Raw genomic sequence first — 14,685 nt, 5'->3', positions numbered from 1 at the left:
TAATAACCCAATCACTGCTGGCTCCCTGTTGTGTTGGTGCTCTACCAACAGCATGAGCTTTAAAGAGGCTTCTGTCCACACCTGACAGCCTCTTATCGCTATCCATGTAGTTTTATACTGGCACTCCTGAGAAGACGCTCCTGGGATGCTGGGCAAGAGGACAGATGGTTGGTTTCAAAGACACACCCACATTATGTCCACTTTGCTTCGCAGATAGGCCTACAACTACAGTCTATATTGGACTGAAGTAAATTAACACTGGCACAACAAATACAGCAATTTAACCCATTAATGCGGCATGATTTTATTTTCCATCCTACTCACATCTACTTTATTTAAGCTTGAAACACATCAAAAAGTAATTACACTTTTCCTGTATGTACATTTTTTGATCAGCTACTACTTCTGCATACTTTGAGCTAGAGAATCCATTGAAGTGTCAAACATTATGCTGTTTCAGGCATTTATAGTTGTATTCAATTGTTGTATTCAATTTTATGTATTTTTAAAGTCATTTCTTAATTCGGCCATTGCAGCCTTTCAGTTAACTTTTAGTTGTCTTTCAGCTTCTTAAGGTAATTCAGCTTAGCTTTCAATTCTTCTTCAATTCTCCAGTTTTATTGCCAAGTAGACTTACATATACAAGGAATTTGACTTGGTGGTTGGTGCAAAGCAATTAACATAAAGGAAGAATAAAAAAATATTTAATTTAAATAGTGTAAGAATTAAGATAAAAATATAAAAGCAATTTTAAAATATAAAATGAAAAAATAGAATATAAAGAACAAAACATGAATAAAAAGTGCAATGGAGGAATAGTATAGATGTGCAGAAGTTGGAGATATAGTGCAACTACTATCTGTGAAGCAATATGATTCAATTTCTGCATTTTCTGCAATGCTTTTTAACTCTGCAATGCGTGGCTATCCGCACACACTTTCTGCAGGAAATGCATTTTGTGTTTTTTCCTTATTTATTTTCACCCTACTCACATCTCTTAATGGGTTTACCACAGCATGTTACACTTTCGGTCTTTTAAGTTGAAAAGCCTGTCATTTAAAGAAATAGGATTTTTATTTTGAAGAGTAGCGACTTCCGACTGTTTGTTTCTCCACAGGAAAGGACGCCAAAGACAACTGGACTAATTTCAGCATTTTAATGTAAAAATGGGGGCTTGTCTGGCGTTGTGCTCTTTAGCCAGTTGTGTAAGTATCCAATCTCAATACTGACATTATTTTAGGTACTAACGGAAGGCTTTATTCACTCTCGCCGTGCTAACGTTAAACTAGGTGAGCTAAACTACGGCTAGTAAAGGAATTACGCTAAGTGACAGTCGACGTCTTATTATTGTAACGGTAACTAACGTTTAGCTACGTTAATTGGTAGCCCAGTAACTGTTACGCCACTCGACATATCGCTCTTTCTGTAGCTAAATTTAAAGCAAGTTATCTTAGCAAGATAGTGAATCAGCAGAGTGAACAATGATCGAGGAAGTGTGAGATCAGGCCATTTATACTAGCGTTAGACACATCTAATGTTGGCTTAACGTTAGGTGGTGAAATCCCAAGATATTGGCTCATCAAATGTTATGTAACTGACGCTACATTATATTTTAAAGCGAGTTCTCCTCTAGCACATCTACTCCGGATCTGGCAGATAATTATACTTCAGACAGTTTAAATAGGCAATCTAGGTCCTGTTTGTCTTTCTACGTGTTGACCTAAGTGTTGACATTACAAAAGTCAAGGGACACGCCCTAGCCAAGTTTTCTTGATACACTGGGAGAGCCACAGGCCTGTGTTGTATGTTGTATTTTGAGTTTAAGCAGTATGTTATTCAGCTCTGTGGGTGGGTGGTGCTTATCCACTTGAATCCAGTAAATTCACCATCACGATAAATAATTTACCAGCCCAGTATGTACAAAACCTATGAGTGGCTTTCTGCCAAAGTATTTGCTCACATTTGACTGCTGATTTGTAAACGCGTGTCCAGCTGCCCAAAGCTTTAACTGTCTTTTTGTCCTCCCACTGCTTTGCCGTCCTCTGTATCATTCACAGGCCTCCTGTCTGTGTGGCTCAGCACCATGCCTTCTGTGTGGCTGCTGTCCCTCCTCCAACAATTCCACCATCACACGGCTGGTCTTCTCCTTCTTTTTGCTGCTGGGGACCATGGTGTCCGTCATCATGATCCTACCTGGAATGGAGACACAGCTCCGTAAAGTAAGATCGCTGTTCTTTTTAATGTAATCACTTAACAGTGTTCACTGTATTGCATTAAAATGTATTTATATATTTAAAAGGATACCCACAAGCTGATGCCAATAAAGCCAGCTAGTCTTCCCGGGGTCCAAAATTCAGTACATCTTTTTCATATTATCTTATCATATACACAGGGATGTCAGTGATGTACTTTAGTTTCTAAACCAAAGATGCTGCATACAACATTGCAGTTTTGCTATCCTAATTCCATCACATAAACACATCAGTTCCTGTTACAATAAGTGGTCTTAGATGCTCATTGAATCCAATAATTAATGGCTTAATAAATGACTATCCTTATTAAAGCATTAGATTTTGGGCAAGATAACATGATTTGGATATCACTTGCTGTTCTGGTGAAATTACTGTGAAAGATACTATCATAAAATGTGTCGCTAGATGCTGTTACTGCTGTGGAAGTATTGGTACAACTTTTCTCCGCAGTAAAAACTTGATATGCTGAATCACACATTTGTCTCGTGACCTTCTTCTGTTTTGTAGATCCCAGGTTTCTGCGAGGGAGGAAGCTCTATACCTGGTTTTGAAAACAAGGTCAAATGTGATGTCATTGTGGGCTACAAGTCTGTGTACCGCATGTGCTTCGCCATGACCTGCTTCTTCTTTCTGTTCGCCGCCATCATGATCCGTGTCCGTAGCAGCAAAGACCCTCGTGCAGCTATTCAAAATGGGTGAGTGCTTCCCCGGGCTTACATGGAAAACATGTGTCAGGGGATGGTGGGGTGTGCTACTTTTGTCTGTCTTCTGTACTCATGATGGGTGTGTAACTATTTATTTTCCAGGTTCTGGTTCTTTAAGTTTCTGATCCTGATTGGAATAACAGTGGGAGCTTTTTTCATCCCTGACGGAACATTTCATACTGGTACTAACATACTCTGTTGAATTACTGCAAATCAAAACATAGGGTATCTTTTTCAAGAGCAGACGCTGACTTTGTAATTGATCAGTGAGTCAGGCAAAAGAGAAAAATCTATCTCTGATCAACAGTTTTCAGAAACTGCATGAGTTGTGTTTCCTCTTCACCTCACAGTTTGGTTTTACTTCGGAGTGGTGGGATCCTTCATCTTCATTCTAATCCAACTTATTCTTCTCATCGACTTTGCCCACTCCTGGAACAAGGTGTGGGTAGAAAATGCTGAAAATGGTGACAACAAATGCTGGTTTGCAGGTACAACATTCACTTGGAAGAAGCCTTTCTTGCCATGCGAACATACTATACACTTGACCAATATTTTAAATAGATTAGACAGATCTCCTCTGCTGTACAAGTCAGTAGTACACTGTTATATTCGTAGTTTTAAAATATTCCATGTGAATGTATTTCTGTGTTATTTCCAGGCCTGCTGTCTTTCACCATCCTCCACTATGCACTTGCTATCACTGCTGTGGTGCTTTTCTACATTTACTACACACAGCCTGACGACTGCACGGAGCACAAGGTCTTCATTAGCCTCAACCTCATCTTCTGCATCATCATCTCTGTTGTCTCCATCCTGCCCAAGATACAGGTACAGTGTGCACCATAATAGGGCCATTTTACTCTAATGCAGATTCATTTGAAAACACTTAAAAAAAAACAAACATTTTGGTCCCCTTCCATACTAATCCAGCATTTTCTTTAAAAAAAAAAACAAACAAAAAAACAAAACAGCATACCAAAAAAACTGCATTTTTAAGAGACTTTTTGCAATGGGGAAATGACAGTCTTGATTTGTAATGTGATACATCATCGTGGTATCATTGTGTGTGTTTATGCTGTAACATGCCTCAGAAAAAAATGACAAATATGTTCCTTTTGTTTTGTGTTGTAATGTTTGTGATGAAATTTGAGACCCCAGTGTAAAAGGAAAACAGCTGTTCTGGGTATTTTTTACATGGCCTTACACCTGTCCTGTGAGAAGGGTTTCTTTTGCTTTAACAGCAGGAGCTGCTGGTCTCCAATTAGTAAAATCTAATATGTAGAAACATGTTCTCCCCTTGCTTCACCAATGAGTCATTTTTTTCCAGTCTCAGTTGAGTTTTGGTAGAAATATGTCCAAGTACAGTTACATAAACATTTATTGCAAGGTAGCTTAATATCAGCTTACATTTTGCAGTTGTTACATTTTAAGCCTATTTATTTAGTGTTTTCTTTTCTCTTTTTTTACAGGAAGCTCAGCCACACTCTGGTTTGCTCCAGGCTTCGCTCATCTCCCTCTACACCATGTATGTCACTTGGTCTGCAATGACCAACAATCCAAGTGAGTCTCCTGTCGTCTTTGAGCGTAGTTGCAGCTCTCCTCTGAAGCTTTTGGTTGCATGCTCAGTTGTGATTATACTCACTGTTTTCTTTGAATGTACTGTATATGTGTCTGCTGCAGCATTTTGCTCATGCTGGTGAGTTTTTGATTGCATGCTTTAGGAAAAAAGAGCTGCTTTTTGCTAATAGTTGTCACACCTTCCTTGTCTCCTGTTGTGTGATTTGCCTTTGCCAAGTGAATGGCAACAATGGGCACGTCTGTGGTGACTGTAGGGTTAGTTTGATCTACATGTAGGCTTTTTAGATCCTTTCATGGACAACATTGAAAGTGCATCTCTACAACCCACATATAAATGGATTTCACCTTTTTTTGAAAGATGCACTTTTGTCTTTTCTAGATATCAAAGGCAACAACTGTTATATTTATATTGCAAAGTGGACCAATATAAAACATGAACTTGTGTGCAACAGAAAAATACAAAAGAATGGATCTTATTGTTTTAATGTTGTCTACGAAACCACATTGAAAACACCAGTGTGGATGAAACCCTGCTTAGAGTAAAACAGTGTTGTCACATTTATTCCAATGCAATGTATTTATCAGCTGGAAAACATGTACACTTTGTTATTAATGTACTGTACATATCTTTCCAAGTGCATCTCTTATCACCTTCGGAGGTGTTTGCGGCAACTTCAGTGTTAAATAAGATTTTATGTAAAAAGTGTTAAAACATTTTATTGCCATTACAATGAATTTAGGATTAATTCAAGATCATGTCAAGGTTTATGTAGACAGGCTCGCTGTGTAATAATGTTTTTTTAATCCTGTTATAGTGTAAAAAATGTCTAATGTGTGCATTTGCTCTGATGTCTTAGATCGAAAGTGTAACCCCAGCCTGTTGAGTCTGGTGTCAAACATCAACACCACTGAACCATCTGGTGACGGCACCCCAGGACAGGTGCAGTGGTGGGACGCTCAGGGCATTGTTGGTTTGATCATCTTCCTCTTCTGCACTCTCTATGCCAGGTAGGTTTAAAACCACCGCTTATTCTGTTTTATGTTCAGTTTTGTATTATTAATATTTTTGTAAAACTGTCTTTGTCTGTCTATTTTGTAGTATCCGTTCATCCAGTAACACGCAGGTCAACAAGCTGATGCAGACAGAGGAGGGCATCGGGTCAGGGGGAGAGGGTGTGGTGGGAGAGGATGGCATACGCAGGGCTGTGGACAATGAGGAGGAAAAAGTCTCTTACAGTTACTCCTTTTTCCACTTTCACCTCTGCCTGGCCTCACTGTACATCATGATGACTCTCACCAACTGGTACCAGTAAGTATCTCTCACCCACAGCTTGTTAAACCTCTAACAATCTCCATGATAACAGTAGATATGTTGGCATTTCATAGCAGGAAAAGAACAGGTGTAACTGATAATATTTAAAAACAACTGTATTTTATTTAGTGCAGTTTGTTTCAGAGTCCTGGAACTGTCCATGCACACTAGCATGGCCCCCTGGGACAGTGATAAGTAAAGATTTTGAAAAAAGTTTGTACTGGGAATTTACAGATAAGATTGTGACTGCAAAACATACAGGTGTGAGTTTCAGATTGTTTTCTGTGAAAATACTGAATAAACATATGGATATAAAGAGTATGTGACACAGATACTGATGAAAACTAGCAATTTAAGCATTCAGTGACACAATTTACAGACCTAAAGTCCCGCCCCCCTTAGTTACTGTTACTAGGTCAGGCAAGCTTGACAAAAAGAAACATTGCAACAACAGCTCCATTTTTGCTTGATGCTGCAGTGTGAGAGGCCAAAAGTACGGACAACAGTATTTAGGGCTATATTCACAATGGGATGCTAAATGTTGTGTATTTTTAAAATAAATAACATCAAAAGAGGCACATAGCCTTACAGAGATAATATTAACAAAGAAACCTCAGCCTTGATCTGGCTAATAGTAATTCATATCATCTTAAAAATATATTAGTTAGCAATCAACCTATCTGTCCTTTTCCAAATCTCTTTGATGTTACCGTGAATTAAGGAGGAAGCAAACCTGACTGATCTTACATAAGGCTAACTCCTTTTAATTTTGCAAAATGTTGCTGTTTGATAATATTTGTGAATTTATGATGGGACTTCAGACAACACAATGTGTTTACACCAGTGTAATGTGTAGTGTTGCTTGAGGTCACCCAGCCACATTTTAACCATCTTCAGAGTGTGGTTTTCTTTTCAGAGCATATCTGAGTATAACAGGAAAGAGGTAATGCCACCAAGCTTGTTCAACTGTTAGTGGAGCACGAAATGCAAAGGGGAGGGATGTAGGAAGAGTCACTTCTTTGGATATGACATAAGTTTTGAAACATGGCCTGCAGTTACATGTACATGAATAACTAGTTTATGAGGCTTATCCTGCTTAGAATCATATTCGGGATATGGTGTTTACATGAGCACAGACAAAATTGGGTTAGTCATGTTCCACGTATATATCACAGTTTCTTACCAAGTACTCCATCTAGCACATTTGGGTTTCTCATGAACTGAATATGGTGTTTACATGATCAAACACATAAACAGAATGCGCCAAAAACTCAATCATATACAGTCATTCATGCTCATGTAAACACAGTCATAAACACATCTGTTTGATGCTTCTGAGATGGCTAAGTGTTTCTAAATCAGCAGCTTTCAGTGGTTGTTGCACAGGCACGCGAGGCCTCCGGTGTGGCCACTAGAGGGCACATTACTTCACCTGAAGTCATTCCATCAACACAGCATGAATGTTATTCTCTAAAATCAGCTCAATTTAGTGAAAGAAATCAAAAAGTTCATCCTCTACAGTGCAAATTCTAATCGTTCATGGGTGTAAAAATATCGGTATATGAATTTGTTAAAATGTTTTGGTTTTTTTTTACTGAATTTTACTCTTCCCTCTGTCCTCAGACCGGACACCACCACCCAAGCCATGCAGAGCCGTATGCCAGCCGTGTGGGTGAAGATGAGCTCCAGTTGGCTGGGTCTCGGGCTATACCTGTGGACCCTCATCGCCCCTCTGATCTTCCCTGACAGAGATTTCAACTGAGTATGACTTATCTTTTGGCTGTATTTGTTTCTTTTGTTTTCTTGCCTATTGTATTAGGCAGTGTGAAGGAAGCTATGAAGGCAATGGGAAGGATGTCATATAGGAAATATGTTTAATTTCTTCTTGTTCCTTTTTCAGTTAATTGCCTCTGCTGTTACTGTGCTGGTGTTGTTTTTCTCCTCTCGGTATGATTATTTAGTATGTTAGTCACTGAAGATATTCAAAAGTGTAAAAGTGGATTTTTTTAGTTAGCCTGATTAATGATGGATTTGGCTACTGGAATGCCAGTATCTCACCTTCATAGACAACTCCCTACCTTCCGCCTGATGTAGTCTGAACTATCACAAAGACTGAACAACAAGGCATATACTCGATACCTCAGACATTTCACTAACAGATTCCCTTTTAGGGCCTGTGAGATCTTACCTCTCTGATTGGCCGGGTCTGGAATCCCTGATTAGCTGGACTCTTTTAGTGCTGGGGGCAACAAGGAGAACCCTCCTCAGGAGCCCCCGAGTGAGTTGAGTGTGAGAGTTAGATAAGACTAAAATGACACACCCTACAGATCATAGCAGGGCTTCCCTCTCGCTGCTGGGCTGTATGCAAATCCACGTCATTACACCTTGAGACAGAGAGTCCGAATAGACCACCAGTCTAATCTCAGCTCTTCCTCATCTACTCCAACATAGGGTAATTTATCTCTGGTGCTACGCCTTTCCATGTCTGACTGTGTTTGGCCTTGTACAGCCACGGGCAACAATCTGTACCTGTATAGCAGTGTGCTGGCAACAGGGAGACATGTATTGATCCATAGCAGTCAACGTCATGTGTAGTGGTGCGGTTCAGGGGGTGATGGCGTGAACTTCTCACAAATGCCTTTATTTCCAGGAGGCTGCAGAGCGTGTTGTTGAGTTTACAGGATAAAAGGGATTTTTAATTGTTGCAGTGTACAACACAATAAGGACGTATTTCAGAAATGATACATACTGTATTGATACTGTAATGGTACTGTTAAATGGTATTGACTTCATAGTATGTTGATGGTTGTGATGGTGGTACAGTAATTTTATGCATTATATGGTATTTACCTCAATTTCAATATGAATGGAATACGTAAAATAAATACCCGTATGTTTTGTACTTGTAAATGTTTTTGGTACAATCCTCAAAATATGATTATTTTTCTGTTGTTTTTTTTTTTTTTTCAAACATTTCAATGCCCAAACAAATGAATCAGATTTGCTGTTTCTCCAGCTGTATACAAGTTGTGAATGGAGTTTTTTTAAGTGTTGCGATAAATTAAATCTTTTTTATATTCATTTTCTTCATCAAACATCTTAAATGTATTGTGCATTTTACCGTTATCGCCAAACTGGGGGGATTATTTTGGCAGAATTGCCATTGTTCAATCATAACATTTTAAAACACTATTAAGTGCCTTTTTGTAGTCCTGCGTTTAAAAAGAATTTAACACTAATTTAACACTTATGCCTTGCCTCACATTGTGGTGAGTCAGTCATTGCATGCCAATAAGGCATAGGCTTATGACATGGATTAATATTGTAATTAATGTATAAACACAATTTTGAATAAAGATGGAAGTCTATCACTCACTATTTCTTGGTCTAAGTCTCAGTAGAGGCTCAGGTGTGTCCCATGAAATATGATGTTCTGAGTAAAATTATCCTCAGTGGGGTTTCATAGGAACCCAGTTAGCTTCCCATGACAATGCTAAATTAAAACACTTGTGTAAATAATAATGGCCAAATATTTGCCCCTTTTTGCCTCGCAGTAAACTGAAGCAGCGAATGTTTCTGATGTGTCTTGTTTCTGGTACAGTAAAACTACACAAGATTAAATTAAACATTTGAATACCTTGGATACAGTTATTACTGTTGAGGGTTGAGAACCAAAGGGACATGATATTTGACCAGTTTAACAGGACAGCAAAATAAAAATAAAAACATCTTAAAATGTCCTTACTTAATTTATTGAATTTAATCTTTTCCTTTAAAACTTCATAAATGTGAATAACAGTTAACTTAATGAATAATGCTTTACATGACATATTAAAAAAAAAGTACATTTATTAAGTGAGTAAATAGTAAGTGCACTTGCACCTTTTTTTGGCCCCAAAATATTGGGCAACTTCATTGCAAAAAGATGCTTAAAAACATAACAACATGCACCACAACTTTTTAGAAAAGCTGCTGTGAAATCAGGCATTTTAGGACGCAGCAATCCCCAAAACAGCCCATGAAATCTTTGGAGAGACTGCCAAATAGTTCAGTTTTACATCTTTTGGGTTCTGATTAATAACTCTGGATTGCTTTAGAACTCACAAGTGCCCTTTTGGTAGTAGAAAGAGCTCATCAAGAGCTTTCATTTGATACATATAACTCATAATCGCCCAAAATATTTCTTCCGTCCTTCTGTTTCTCACCCCTCAGTAATTAATGTAAACACATAGGGTGATTTAGGAGCCCTGTGGATGTTGTTGATTGTACATAACATTTTCCTATCTCTGATGTGTCCCCAGGGTGCATATAGTGTGATAGCACTTTTCGTTTCTATATTTCACCCCATAGCTTGAGGTCATGAGGTACCAGAGTTGGGAACAGGGGAGGGGCTAGCAGACACATCACAGCATGTTCTGTGCTCTGCGCAAAATATAGCTGTATGTATACACAACACTCCAAAACAAGCAAACCAAATGCTTGACACGTTGCTTCAGTGCAAGCACTTTATGCCTGATGGATTGTCTTAGTATTTGGCCTCACTCTGCCATGTCCCCTGCAGTGTTTTCCTGATTGCTACTTAAACTCTGTCTCCTTTCCTCTCTCACACACATCAGCCACTGGTGTTTTGACCCTTCACTGAGTGTTTGCTCTGCCAGTTAGCTTCCTATAACAATGCTAAATTAAAATACTTGCATATCCAGCAAATAATAAAGGCCAAATTTTTGCCCCTTTTTGCCTTGCAGTCAAGCAGTCAACTGAAGCAGTCAACGTTTCTGACGTTTCTTGTTTCTGGTACAGTCACAGAGCGGTGTATGCTCACAGCCTCTGCTGTGTTATTTCCTTCTCGCCTGGCTGGCAGACGGGGCCTGTTGGTTTTGGCTGATACAGTCACTCAAACCAGTTGGCACTGTCTGGAACTGTTCAGGACACACTACCTCCTGTCGACTTCCACCCTCCCACAACGCCACCCCTCACTCAGCCTATCCATGACAATCCTGCGTTGATGGATTGTGTCACAGTTTGTGAGAGTGAAGTCTCATTTCCTTTGCATGTAGTGGAGGAAACAAATTAGACTTAACTGACACTGGGAGGATAACAGCAACTGCATAACAAAAAACAACTGTGAGACAGCAAAGAAGCAACACAGTAAAACTAAAAACAGTACGTAGTGTTAAAAATGTGAAGTGCAGAGGCAGGAATTCTGTTTTTATTAGAAGTGAGGGGATATAAAATACAAATAACATATTCATGTGTAAAAGGAAAATGAGAGCATCACAGTGGCAGTGAGTGTAAGCAACTCTATATCAGTGAACGCAGATATGAAGTAAATCTAAGATGTTAAAAGACTGGAACTAGGACAAAACAAATGTATTCTAAACAATAAAACACACCAGCATTACACTGCTGCTGATACTGCTGATGATAAGTTTGCATTCCTGCCTGCAGAAAACTATCTGCAATTTTGCTGAGAAAAAAAAGAAAAGCAACTTATGCAATGTGCGAAAGATGTACAAAAAATAGAGCCACAAACACAATGAAAAAGAGCTTTTTGTCATAACCACTCAAGGGCATAGGGTTCATTTCAACATTGTGGGGGACACATTTTTGTGCACACATGATTTGGGGTCCTCCCCCAGGAAAATTTGAGCATCAAACACTTAATTTCCTGCATTCTGTGACTTTTTATGCACCAATTTGTACATTTTTTACGGTGGAAATGTCTTTAATTTTGTCAAAAGTCCTCTACCACTTTTGTATGTTTTATTGCCTTCGCACTGGTGATAGCTGCGGCCGGAGGCATTATATTTTCAGGGTGTCCATTCAACCATCCACACGTCCCATTCTCATTAATGTGATACCTCAAGAATGGCTTGAGGGAATTTTCTTCAAATTTAGCACAAACATGCACTTTGACTCAAAAATGAACTGATTAGATTCTGGTTGTCATAGGTCAAAGGTCAAGGTCACTGTGATGTCATCCTGACTCATTCTTGTGAACACAATATTGCCAAAACACCCCAAGGGAATTTCTTCAAATATGGCACAAGTACTCACTTGGACTCAAAGATGAACTGATCAAATTTTGGTGGCCATAGGTGAAAGGACAAGGTCATCGTGACCTTGTCTGTCTCATTCTTGTGAAAACGATATCTCAACCTTGAGGGATTTTTTTCAAATTGGTCACATATGTTACTTAGACTCAACGATGACCTGATTAGAATTTAGTGTTCCAGGGTAAAGGTCACTGTGATCTTACATCTGTCTCATTCTCGTGGACGCGATATTTCAAAATCACCTTTAGGGACTTCTTCAAATCTGACACAAATGTTTACTTATTCTTAACAATGAACTTATTAGAATTTGGTGATCAGAGGTCAAGTTCACTGCAACCTTGCGTAAGTCTCATTCTGGTAATTGCAATATCTGGAGAAGGCCTGCAGGGAGTTTCCTCAAATTAGGCACAAACGTCTACTTTGACTCAAGAATTAATGTTCCAAATACTTAAATATGAAATATATGCTTATGCAAATACACAAGTCTCAGCTCTGAAAGTGGCCCAGTCTTTTTTGTGTGAGCTCTCTGACCATCTCGGTGTACCTGCAAACCGACTTGTCTTGAAGCTGGCACACTGCACGTTGCATGAGTGTTTTTCCGAGTGGAAGTCCTGTCTTGTCTCTTTGTATAGTAGCACTGCGCTGCACACTGGCCTGACACATGGCTTCACCTCATGGGTCAGACACATGGAGAGGGTCTGTCAGGTCTTGTGCCATCATCATCGTCAAATGCATAGACATAGTAAACCAATGATGTCACTCCTCTAACAGGCACAGACTGGCAGCATCTACACCAAATCTCTGGTGTTTTGATCTGAACTGTTTTGGTTTTATTGCTCTGGCAAGGCTTAACACTGTCTTCTTTTTTAAATTTCTCTCTTAGCTATTGAGGTATTTATACTATAAAAGAATCAGACGGAGTTTCATGAGACTAAAGAACTCTTTGCACTATACTCTTTCATTAGTCTCGTCTGATATTTAACAGCCTCTGAACACAGCCAACAGCATCTGAGAGCAAATTAGCTTAGTGTCATAAATCACACTTTTATTTCCCCTGTCATCATCAGGTGTACAAATGTGAACTTTTTTCCCTCATCCTTGCATAGATTTAAGATACTCTCCATCTTTGGCCATTGGCTCCAGTGTCATAAATCCCACCTTCATTTCCTCTGTTATCATCAGATGCAATTTGTCGCTGTAATAAGAGATCAGAGGCTGTAATGTGCTGATTATGAACCACTTAGTGTAGCTCTGCAGCCGTGCTTGGTTAGGCATCCTGGGACTTTTAATTGCAGATTGACGGAAACAATGGTTATCACTTGCAGTGTTATCCCTGACCTTAATCTTCACTTCGCCTTTTCCCACATTAGTCTGGAAATGTCAGCGTTTAGCTGAATTTTGTATTCATTTGTCAAGAATAAGGTCATTCTCTCTACAGTGAGACACACAGATCATCACACTGTTTCAGCTGTTTTCCTGTGTTTATTATTACAGTAAATGAAGCTTAAATAGTGCAGCTGATGTTGATTTGGATAAACGTTGTTTTGCGAGAGGTTTGTGCATCCCTGACCACCTCTTTGACAGAGTGACTGGAAATGCCTGTCTGAGGTGTAATTGGGTTTTAAGAGTGGGATCCAGGCCCATTAAATTATGTGCTGCATGCAGGGGAGCTAATTGAGTTTGAGCCCTGCTGGCATACTGCATGTGCACTGGAAACATTTACCCAACATTAAACCCCAATTAGGCTTTTCAGGATGGGAAACTTGTTGCTGGATGAAGGGAAGCGAAGATGTCTGTCAGACTTTTCGCGTACTTTCTCTCCAGCAAGTAAAAACTTGAGCACAAATAGACAGAGGTGGAGCCAAGTTATTATCTTGCAAATCACAAGAAAGTCTCAAGTCCTTACATTCAAGTGCCAGTCAACTCCTAAACTTTGAGTTTTGAGTCGTAAACAAGTCAAAATGTGCTCTTCACCGACTGTGACATCACTCACTGGCTTGTGAAGTAACATTTTTATGCCTCAAGCTCGGCATTTTGGCCATCACCATCTTGGTTTTTTTGGAGCCAGAAGTGACCATATTTGAACAAGAGGGTGGAGCTGTGGAAAAGAAAGGGGTGGATATGACTCACAGACTGTAGCGCCTTCACAGCCTGTCACTCAAGCAGCCCTGTCTTTAAATATGTGTAACTTTTAGCCTTAATAAAATGTAAATAGGTGAGTTCAGTAGCGGAGGTCCTGAATAAAATGCTAGGTTAGTGATTATTGAGCTATGATGTTTTAGGTTAAAAGAGAGGCAGTTAAGGTTAGGATTAGGGTAAGGACAAGGGCTAAATATTGTTACTAATGAGGTGAATCACTCCTTTATGAATTCTGAATAAAATGTAAAAAGTGGATTAATGTTACATTTGGCCTCATATTTAGTGTCAACAAACTGCGTTGTAACAGAGATCAACTAACCGTTCCCTTTGTGGGTTTGTTTTGAACTGGATGCTGGCATAATTTGTAAGGGCATGTCATGTCGGCTTCAAACAGAGCAGCAGCAGCACATGTCTAAGAATAAATAACGTGAACAATAGTTAATTCAAAAAACTAAGTTAAATAACTTTTTTTTAAATTATAAATTAAATTTAATTATTTGTGCCACACTGTCTAAACAACATACTTTAAATCTTTAGGGTTGGGGGAAGATATCACCTATTTAAAGTCAAAAGTCAAGTCACTGATGGTAAAGTCCAAGTCGAGGTGAAAGTTATTTTTTGTTTTTTTTTTTGTCAAGTTGAGT

General features: G+C 39.1%; 1 protein-coding gene across 1 annotated transcript; it reads left to right on the top strand.

The window, feature by feature from the left end:
• Positions 1-1,055: 1,055 nt before the first annotated feature.
• On the top strand, positions 1,056-9,224 carry serinc2l (serine incorporator 2, like). The gene is made up of 10 exons (XM_042490677.2): positions 1,056-1,205; positions 2,058-2,219; positions 2,760-2,947; positions 3,059-3,138; positions 3,307-3,444; positions 3,615-3,784; positions 4,426-4,516; positions 5,392-5,542; positions 5,634-5,843; positions 7,470-9,224. Exons 1-10 carry the CDS (start codon positions 1,167-1,169, stop codon positions 7,606-7,608), a joined length of 1,368 nt encoding a protein of 455 aa, XP_042346611.2. The 5' UTR covers positions 1,056-1,166; the 3' UTR covers positions 7,609-9,224.
• Positions 9,225-14,685: the final 5,461 nt, after the last annotated feature.

The sequence above is a fragment of the Plectropomus leopardus genome, chromosome 11 (genome assembly GCF_026936395.1).
Source record: "Plectropomus leopardus strain MGB_pleo_1.0 chromosome 11, ASM2693639v1, whole genome shotgun sequence".
NCBI classification, from domain to species: domain Eukaryota; kingdom Metazoa; phylum Chordata; class Actinopteri; order Perciformes; family Serranidae; genus Plectropomus; species Plectropomus leopardus.
This window is presented reverse-complemented; position numbering and strand designations above follow the sequence as displayed.